A 10,399-nucleotide genomic window follows, 5' to 3' on the forward strand; every position below is an offset into this window, starting at 1 on the left:
ATTGGCGTACTGCACCAAAGTAAAAGACTCTGGGGTGGGTGGGTGAGGAGAATACAGGTCCATGAAGGATGATAAATGACATAGTGGGGGTTGTATTGTTAGATGGGAAACTGGGGAATGTTATGCATGTACAAACTATTGTATTTACTGTTGAATGTAAAACATTAATTCCCCAATAAAGAAATAAATTAAAAAAAAAAACTTTTGTGCCTGAGGCACCAAAGGTCCTAGGTTCAATCCCCAGCACCACCATAAACTAGAGCTTTGAAATATTCTGTTTAAAAGAAAAAGAAAGGGGAGGCGGTAGTGCGGCGGGTGAAGCGCACATGGTGCAAAGCACAAGGACGGGCATAAGGATCCCAGTTATAGCCCCTGGCTCCCCACCTGCAGGGAGGGGTCACTTCAAGGGCAGTGAAGCAGGTCTGCAAGTGTCTTTCTCTCCCCCACTCTTCTTCCCTTCCTCTTTCAATTTCTCTCTGTCCTATCCAACAACGACAACAATAACAACAACAACGATAAACAACAAGGACAACAAAAGGGAAAAAATAGCCTCCAGGAGCACTGGATTCGTAGTGTAGGCACTGAGCCCCAGAAATAACCCTGGAGGAAAAAAATAAAAAATAAAAATAAAGAAAATATTTACAAGTCCAGTGCTTTATCCACTCTGCCACTGCATAGGTCACAGGCACCAGAGGACTCTTCATAAAAAGTGGTGAAGTGCTCAGGTGTCTCTCTTTTTTTTTCTCTCTCTCACTCCCTCCCTCCCTCTCTCCTCTTTGTCTGAAACTGAAAGGGAAAAAATGAGTTCACTAGGAACAGTGAAACTGTGCATGCATGAAGCCATGGAAGCAAAAAAATAAATGAATGGGAGAATGAACCACAAAAAGAGGAAAGAGAAGTCCACCATATAAAGACAACTGGATGAGCAAAGACACACAGGTAATAAGCAATATGGTGCTGAACATGGGCTCACTGGGCCCACCCCTCTAAGGCCCCATGGCCACTGCTGCTGTAGGCATGTCAGGGAAGAGGCACAGAGGGGACTGGCCTTCCTGATAAGCTTTATGAACTGTGACTCATTTAAGACCCGTGTCCCCGCCACAATGTTCCCCTGCCTCAATGATCCATTATCCTCACTATGCAGCCTAAATGTAGTAATAAACTTGTCTCCAACAGAAAAAAAAAAAAAAAAAGAATATGGTGCTGGAGCATCATGTCAAAACTCTCTCAGGAAGTACTTATTCCATCCAAAAAACACACTGTACAAGACCACAGTACACTGAGCCTTCATGGCTAATAGGCTACTCTTTGATATGCCCACCCACAACTGTTCACAAAACTGAGCTGTATGCTTATTAAGCATCTCGTTAATTATTCCTCACTTGTTTCTGCTAGCAGTACTTGTTATTGTAGTTTGATTAGATATTGATACAAAGATAATAGAAAATGAAAGTAAAAGGCATTTGTTTACCTCCATGAGAACCAATTAATGCTTTCAAAAAAACTACACAGATAAACCAAAAAAAAAAAGTTATCAAAATTAAGTATCAAAGAGACAACTGTAAAGAAATAGGAATTAGGGCCAGGAAAAAGCTCACTAGAGAAAGCACATGTTGCTAGGTTTGAAGACCTGAGTTTGAGCCACCAACATATGCATAGGAGCACCATCCAACAGCATCAATAGAAACTCCATGGCTGGTGCAGTGGTGCAACTGTGGTATTTATGTTTCCCTCTCTGTCTGAAAAGGAAGGAAGGAAGGAAGGAAGGAAGGAAGGAAGGAAGGAAGGAAGGAAGGAAGGAAGGAAGGAAGGGAGGAAAGAAGGAAAGGAGGGAGGGAGGATTGGAGGCATGGGAGGAGAGGGGGGAGGGAAAGACCATCAGGAGCAAAGGAATCACACAGCTGTGAGGGAGGCAACAGCAGGCATTAAAAAACAATTAGAGGGGGTCGGGCAGTAGTGCAGCGGGTTAAGCACACATGGCAAAGAGCAAGGACCTGCCAAGAACCGGCATAAGGATCCCGGTTTCAGCCCCCGGCTTCCCACCTGCAGGGGAGTCGCTTCACAAGTGGTGAAGTAGGTCTGCAGGTGTCTATCTTTCTCTTCCCCTCTCTGTCTTCCCCTCCTCTCTTCATTTCTCGCTGTCCTATCCAACAATGAATGACGACATCAACAACAATAATAACCACAACAAGGCTACAACAAGGGCAACAAAAGGAGGAAAAAAATGGCCTCCAGGAGCAGTGGATTCATGGTGCAGGCACTGAGCCCCAGCAATAACCCTGGAAGCAGAAAAAAAAAAAAAAATTAGAGGCTAAACTGTCAAATTAGATGACTGCTACTTTTAAATGAGATAGCCAGTAAGAAAGGGAAAGGGGTGTGTGTTGTAGCGCAGTGAGTTGAGTTAAGCGCACATGGAATGAAATGCAAGGACTGGACGGGTGTATGGCTGCAAGTTCTAGCCCTGGATTCCCACCTGCGGGGGGTGGTATGTGTGTGCCACTTCACAAGCGGTGAAACAGGTCTGCAGGTGTCTCTCTTTCTCTCTCACTCTCTATCTTCCCCTCCTCTCTCCATTTCTCTCTGTCCTATTCAATGACAACAATAACAAAATGGGGAAAAATGGCTTCCAGGAGCAGTGGATTCATAGTGCAGGCACCAAGCCCCAGCGATAACCTTAAAGGAAAAAAAAAAAGGAAGGGAAATATATATATATTTAATGTGGTTGGGCAGGATCCACAGGGCCTTGCATGAACCTTATTTGGAGATTATCCAGAGGTCAGCGGTGAGAATTCAAAGATACTGAGCCCAACAGAAGCAAAGTAAGATTTGGATTTGCATTTTAGAAAGATAGCTCTGACTACAGAATAAAATGTAAAAGAGCAAAACATAGAAAACTTGTCAGGAAGATATTATAGTAAGCAAGCAAAAAAATAATGGTGACCTGAGTGGTTTTATAATTCTTAACTCATTTTACGGGTTAAGTAGGCTTTTGTGGACTTTCTAAGAAAACAACATTACTGTCAGTTTTCCAGATAGTATATTTCAAAGAATCAATTATGTGTCAATTAGCATACAACCTATTTGTGAACTGTTTACAACTGATGTGCCATTAAATAGTAACTACAGAAGTTTCATCTGCTTCCCCAAACTATAAATTTCATTTCCACTGCAATTGTGAAAACTCCTTCTTATGCAGGGGACATCTAAAAAAAGGGGGCTGTTTCTAAATATAATTTTCAAAAATAGATATTTGTAAATGTTTGTTAAAAATAGAGATTAAGCTTTGGTATCTATGACAATAAACTACTCTTAGTACCCAGAAAAGCAAACAAGAGCACTTACTTCATGAAATACTGCTCCAGAATATGGAGACACTCCCAAATCCAACAGTGAGAGGCCTTCAACCACTGAAAAGGAAGACATTGAAATTCACTCTTAGCTGGGACACATATGCAGATGGCCATGAATCAAAGTGTTAGTCACCCCCAGGACCAAGAAGACCCTCACAGTTTACCTAACCCCCTTTACCTCAGTCCCAACAAGTTTTGATGTGAATATCTCAGATAACTGGGGAATTGCTTTTTCCCTTAGATTCCTTTTTTCTATTGCAGGACAGTGCTCATTATGAGAAACTTTTGTTAAGTTATAAGCTATCTTCAATCTTCTTGTAACTTCCACACACTCTAAAAAATGGTATTTATTATTATTATTGGATAGAGACAGAGAGAAATTGAGAAGGGAGGGGGAGAGAAAAAGGGAAAGGGGAGAGAAAAAAGGAAAGGGGAGAGACACCTGCAGCCCTGCTTCAACACTCATGAAGCTCTCCCCATGAAGGTGGGGGTCAGGGGCTTGAACCCGGAACTCCTGCACACTGTAATGTGAGCACTTAACGAAGTGTACCATTGCCTGGGCCCTACATATATTTCTACCCCACTGTCAGGAAATTGTGAGGATGTGGTTGAGCTAGGCAGGGCTTAACTTAGGGGACATCCATCCTGTCAGTCTCTCTCTCTCTGAGAGGTCGAACGAGGAGGGACACAACCCCCCAAGGTTTGCCTCATCTTATCAGACTCCCTGCCTCACAAAGCACCCTGCATTTCTGATACTATGGCCTGCTCCCTTATTATCTACATAATCATTGTTTTGCCTGAAAGATCCCCACCCATCCATTCCTTTAATCTATCTTCTTTCTACCCTCAAGACCCTCCCTGCCTGCAGGGTATTATTAATCCTACCACTTAAAACCTTCACAATAGTTGCTAAGGAAGTCCTACCTTTCCCAGCCCCTTTTGCCTTTCTCCGCCCCTTTCCAAACCATGTCAAGCCATTTCCATTTCCTACTTGCCACTTCCGGTCCAACTCTTAAAAGCCTTGGCTCTCTGACCAATAAAGAATTGAATTGCCTCGCCACCACCAGCTCTGTTCCTGGGTCATCGCTCTCGTGTCACTGAGTAGCAGTCCAGGATGGCTCCGGTCGTGATCTCTCCAGCCCAGAGAGTACATGCCCAAGAAGAGGCACCCCCACGCTAGCCTGGCACCCCATTCCAAAACTAGCAATAAATTAGAAATTGGTGAGAAATGCTATGTACAGTGTGAGGAAACAGGCAGTTACTTTCCTATCCTGTTTGATATTTATACTAACTTTTCTACAAGCCAATAAGTGGGCTATAGTACAGTATGTAAAATGTGATCAAATAAAAAAATATTTATAAACATCTACTTAAGTACCTGATAGAGAATATGTTGGGGGGGGCTGGCAGTGGTGCACCAGGTTAGACGGTTAGGCGCACATAATATAAAGCACAAGGACCTGTGCAAGGATTCTGGTTCAAACCCTCAGCTCCCCACCTACAGGGGGATTGCTCACAAGCAGTGAAGCAGGTCTACAGGTGTCTTTTTCTCTCCCTCTCTATCTCCCCCTCCCCTCTCAATTTCTCTCTGTCCTATCCAAAAGAATCGGGGGGTAAATGGCTACAGAAGCAGTGGATTTGTAGTGCAGGCACCAAGCCTCCATGGTTATCGATGGGGCTCCGTGTGAATCCACTGCACCTGGAGGCTATTTTCCCCATTTTGTTGCCCTTGTTATTGTTGTTATAACTGTTGTTGTTGTTGGATAGGACAGAGAGAAATCGAGAGAGGAGGGGAAGAGAAAGATAGATACCTGCAGACCTGCTTCATCACTTGAGAGGTGAACCCCCTATAGGTGGGGAGCTAGGGGCTCGAACCTGGATCCTTATGCTGGTCCTTGCGCTTTGTGCCATGTGCACTTTACCTGCTGCGCTACCGCCCTGCCCCTAATACATGGTAAATTTGAGAACACGTGAGCTCCAAGTCTGAGAGACAGTGCTGAAGTATAGCATATGCTTTAATATATATAAGACCCCAGGTTCATGTCCCAGCATCAGGTGGTAGCACCAAGGAAGGCACCAGAGGAGCTCCATGAATGGTGAAGTGGTATTGTGGTGTTTCCCTCTCTCTGTGCCTGTTACTCCCTTTTCCTACCTTCTCTTCTCTCCTCTCCCTTCCCCTCCCTCCCCTCTTTTCTCTCTCTTTCTCTCTCTCTCGAAAATAAAGAATGAAATATTTGACCCAGGGATGGTGCTCAATCATGGTATCATACATAAAACAAAAACAAAAATAAAAACAGTGACTCTATGTATAAAAAGAACAACCCCTACCAAATCCTAATATATGTATTAATGTTTCAATAAAATAATACTGGAGAAGTTTTGAAGTAAGTTTTACAAATTTTAAAACACCAAAGAATCCTGGCCATTCTTTTTCCTAAAGTAACTCCCAAAGCAAAACCTGTGAAAGTACATCAAAGCAACTTAACATCACTTCTGTTTCATTAAATTACCCAAATAATTAATGTTTTAGAATATAGTTAGTCACAAGGCTAATAAATGATAGCTAGCTATTCCAAAGCAAACCATACTTTTAATGGACTCTCAGCTATTCACTGGTAAATCTATGAAGCAAGAGTTGGGAGCTGGGCAATAGCGCAACCGGTTAAGTGCAGGTGGCGCAAATCACAAGGACCAGCGTAAGGATCCTGGTTCCAGCCCCCAGCTCGCCACCAGCAGGGGAGTTGCTTCACAGGCAGTAAAGCAGGTCTGCAGGTGTCTATCTTTCTCTGCCCCTCTCTGACTTGCCCTCTTCTCTCCATTTCTCTCTGTCCTATCCAACAATAGCATCATCAATAACAACAATAACTACAACAATAAAACAACAAGGACAACATAAGGGAATAAATAAATATTTAAAAACAGAGTTATCTTAATTATCTTGGTATACTTTTCCTATGAGTAGTTATAGAAGCATATCATCTCGGGGGCTGGGCGTGGCGCAGCAGGTTAAGCCCACATGGCACGAAACACAAAGACCGGTGTAAGGATCCTGGTTCAAGCCCCCAGCTCCCCACCTGCAGGGGGGTCGCTTCACAAGCAGTGAAGCAGGTCTGCAGGTTTCTTTTTCTCCCCTTCTCTGTCTCTCTCTCCTCTCTCCATTTTTCTGTCCTATCCAACAATGACAGCAATAACAATAATAGCAACAATAAACAACAAGGGCAACAAAAAGGAAAAAAATAGCTCGATTCATCGATAACCCTGGAGGCAAAAAAAAGAGCATCTCATAGAAAAAATTCTCTGAGCTTCCAATATCAAGAAGGCCATAGCTTGATCCAAATAAGTGGCACTGGGGTCAGGAAAAAGAGAGTTCACCCAGTAGTGTACACATGACCAATCAAAAGTTCTTTCTTATTTTTCTAACCAAGACGGCCTAACAGTTTCTTCAGTAAGAAGAACCACGGTTCATTAGAGAAGTAGTCAATTCCAGAGATAGATGATAATTAAATAAAGCATCTCATGGCTCCAGAAAGTAATGAAATGCTTTTTAAAAAGAAAAAAGGAGGGGTAGACAGCATAATAGTTATGAAAAGAGACTCTCATGCTTGAGGCTCTGAAGTCCTAGGTTCAATCCCCTACATCCTAAGCCAGAGCTGAGCAGTGCACTAGTTAAAAATAATAATAATAAAATAAATGATATAAAAATAACAATAAAAAAGGAAGAAAGAAAGTGAGAGGGGGGGGAGTCGGGTGGTAGAACATTGGGTTAAGCACAGGTGGTGCAAAGCATATACATATGATTGAAATAGAAGCTAGGTAGTCCAGGAGGTGGCACATTGGACTTTCAAGCATGACGTCCTGAGTTCAATCCCCAGCAGCACAAGTACCAGAGTGATGCCTGGTTCTTTCTCTCTATCCTCCTATCTTTTTTTAATAAATATTTTTTTTGTTTCCCTTGTTTTATTGTTGTAGTTATTATTGTTGTTGATGATGATGTCGTCATTGTTGGATAGGACAGAGAGAAATGGAGAGGGGGGGAAGACAGAGAGAGGGAGAGAAAGATAGACACCTGCAGACCTGCTTTACCGCCTGTGAAGTGACTCCCCTGCAGGTGGGGAGCTGGGGGCTCGAACCAGTATCCTTACACCGGTCCTTGCGCTTTGCTTAACCCACTGCGCTACCGCCTAACTCCCTCCTCCTATCTTTCTAATAAATAAATAAAATCTTAAACAAAAAGAAAAAGTAAAAAGCAGCCAGGAGTAGTAAAATGCACATACATGACATCTTGCCCCATCCCTTTGCCATTTTTTTTAAATAGGATAAAGTATAAGAACATGAAGGGAATCTCTGGGGTACTGCTAATGTTCTGTTTCTCGATCTGGGTGTTGACAACATGAATATACATAGTCTGTAAAAAAAAAAAAAAATCAATACAGCAGGGCAACAAAAGGGAGTAAATAAACAAAATGTTTTAAAAAATAGTTTAAAAAAATCACTGTACACTTACAATGCGAGTAGATTTACTTTGGCAATGTCTATGGCCATACCACCCTAAACATGCCCAATCTCATCTGATCTTGTAAGATTTACTTTAGCAGAAAAAAAAAAAAGTTACTTAAAAAAAACTTCAGTGGGCGGGGGAGACAGCATAATGGTTATGCAAACAGACTCTCATGCCTAAGGCTCTTAAGTCCCAGGTTCAATCCCCCGCACCACCATAAGCCTGAGCTGAACAGTGCTCTGGTGTTTCTCTCTCTCTCCTCTCTTCATCTCTCTCAAAAATAAAATTAATTTAAAAAAATTTTTTAAAAAGCAAAAAAAAAAAACAACTTCAAACTCTAGTTCTACTCCCTTACTTTGGACATCTCACCTTCTGCAATTTTTCTTGATCCTATTTGCTTTCCACTATCTAGAATTCCCCTTTCTCTAATCTGTTAGTTTAAATTCTGTATGCTTAGAAAACCAGGAAAATAAAGTTTCTTCAGGGTCAGGATTCCAAGGAAGAAACTGGATGTACACAGGAAGTTCACTTTTTCATTATTGATTCTATGTATCTCCCCAATTAGCCTGTGGATCCTTCAGTTCAAATTATCTCCTAGGTACTACTAATAATAAAAGTAATAATAACAAAGTTTGATAAAGAATTTAGATGGGGAGGGGCCAGTTGGTAGTGCACCTGCTTAAGTGCTCACTCTACAGTGCACAAGGACCCAAGTTCAAGCCCCTGGTCCCCACCTGTAGGGGGAATGCTTCATGAGTGGTGAAACAGGACTGCAGGTGTGTCCCTCTGTCTCTTTCCCTCTCTAGCTCTCCCTCCCTTCTCAATTTCTCTCTGTCTCTATCCAATAATAAATAAGTAAATAAATATAATAATAATAATTAATTCTTTAAAAAAAAAAAGAATTTAGAAGGTACCAGGCTGTGGCACACCTGGTTAAGTGCACACACATTACAGTGCACAAGGACCCAGGTTCAAGTCCCTGGTCCCCACCTAAAGGGGGAAAGCTTCATAAGTGGTAAAGCAGGGTTGCAGGTGTCTGTCTCTTTCCCCCTCTACCTTCCCCTCCCATCTCTGTCTCTATCCAACGAAAAATAAATAAAAGTGAAGAAAAAAAGAATTTATAAATTAGAATAAACAATAGTAGAGGTCGTACTACAAGTATAGACTGAGAAGAGAAATGTAAGCATATCCACTCTGCTCTCTTGGGCATGATTGGTTCCCTCAACCCGGACTATCAATCACTCACACACACACACACACACACACACACACACAAAACCACACAACCACATCAACACACACATACAACCACGTCAACATGCAACCACATCAACACACACATGCAACCACATCAACACAGACATGCAACCACATCAACACACACACACAACACACAACACACACATGCAACCACATCAACACACACGCAACCACATCAACATGCACACATCACCTTATATTGGAAGGAGGGCCACCAGCTATCACTCCGCCAAAACCCAAAGCCCTCCACAAATCCAACCCCTACTCAGCCACCCTTTTCCTAACCCGACCCCTCCTCCGACCACACCCCTCAAGCCCAACACCGGGAGTGAGACACGCCCCCTCCCCAACTCACTTTCCTCTCCCCACCCCCACCCTCAACCTGAGGGGAACTCAGGTGAAGCGCTCCGGGTCCCAAACTTCACCCCATCCCCACGCCCCCTCCCCTCAGCAGCCCCACCCTCAGGCCCCGCCCTCTCAGGGAACGTTGCGGGCAACTCGGCTCCGGCCGAACCCTGAGCTTGCGGCAGCGGACCCCGCTCCCATTCACAGAGGCCAGGAGAGGACAAGCGGGGCCGGGCCGCTGACTTGAGCCAGTGGACTCACCTCTTTTCCAAGAGCTGAGTGGGGACACCACCTCCACCCGCTCGGAGATGAACTCGGCCAGACTGGAGCGGAACAACGCCGCCCGCACGGTCACGGCCACCATCAGCACTAGGGCCAAGGGAGCCGCCATGATAGCTGCGGCGGGCGCGCAGGCGGGGAGCGAAAGGCGAGGCGGAAGTCTCCAGACTCTGGCGCCTCTCTCTGTAGTTCCACGGCCCAGCACGGCCTGCAGTTATGACCGAGGCTGCCATGCTGGGGACTACTACTCCCAGAAAGCACCGCGACAAGACTCGCCCGAACGACGGAAAGTGCGGTGTCTCAAATGTTTAGCAATGGATGGTGTGAAACTGTTTCTGATAGCAGGTGAATTGTGAATCCACTACGGGACGGAAGTGGATTTCATATAAGTGAAAGCTATTATTTTCCAGGGTTGGTGAGTGATTTTTAAAGAGTTGTCAGTTTTATGCCTCTGTGTATGCTTTTTAATAGTAAAGTGCCCCTCTTATCTTTTTTTAGTTTTTGTATATTCTATTTATTCTACAATAGTTTATTATATGTCAACTATATATATGCTAGGCACTGTGTTGAGTTCTGAGGATACACATTGGAATAGTAGACAGATTTATCAGTTCAGCAACCTTAATCAGCATCCTTAACCTTTCTGTCATTAGGTCCTTCAACTAAG

General features: G+C 43.6%; 1 protein-coding gene across 2 annotated transcripts in view; it reads right to left on the reverse strand.

Moving 5' to 3' along the window:
* The window catches only part of PIGU (phosphatidylinositol glycan anchor biosynthesis class U), a 129,701-nt gene extending 119,833 nt beyond the window's left edge, over positions 1–9,868 (reverse strand). For both annotated transcript variants that reach the window (XM_060188641.1, XM_007522663.3), the window contains exons 1-2: positions 9,715–9,868; positions 3,343–3,407 (exon numbers count right to left, since the gene is read on the reverse strand). In XM_060188641.1, coding sequence (XP_060044624.1) covers positions 3,343–3,407; positions 9,715–9,844 — 195 coding nt within the window. In that variant the 5' untranslated portion in view covers positions 9,845–9,868. The remainder of the gene's footprint in view (positions 1–3,342; positions 3,408–9,714) is intronic.
* Between the last annotated feature and the right edge of the window lie 531 nt (positions 9,869–10,399).

Source organism: Erinaceus europaeus, chromosome 1 (assembly GCF_950295315.1).
Source record: "Erinaceus europaeus chromosome 1, mEriEur2.1, whole genome shotgun sequence".
Taxonomy (NCBI): domain Eukaryota; kingdom Metazoa; phylum Chordata; class Mammalia; order Eulipotyphla; family Erinaceidae; genus Erinaceus; species Erinaceus europaeus.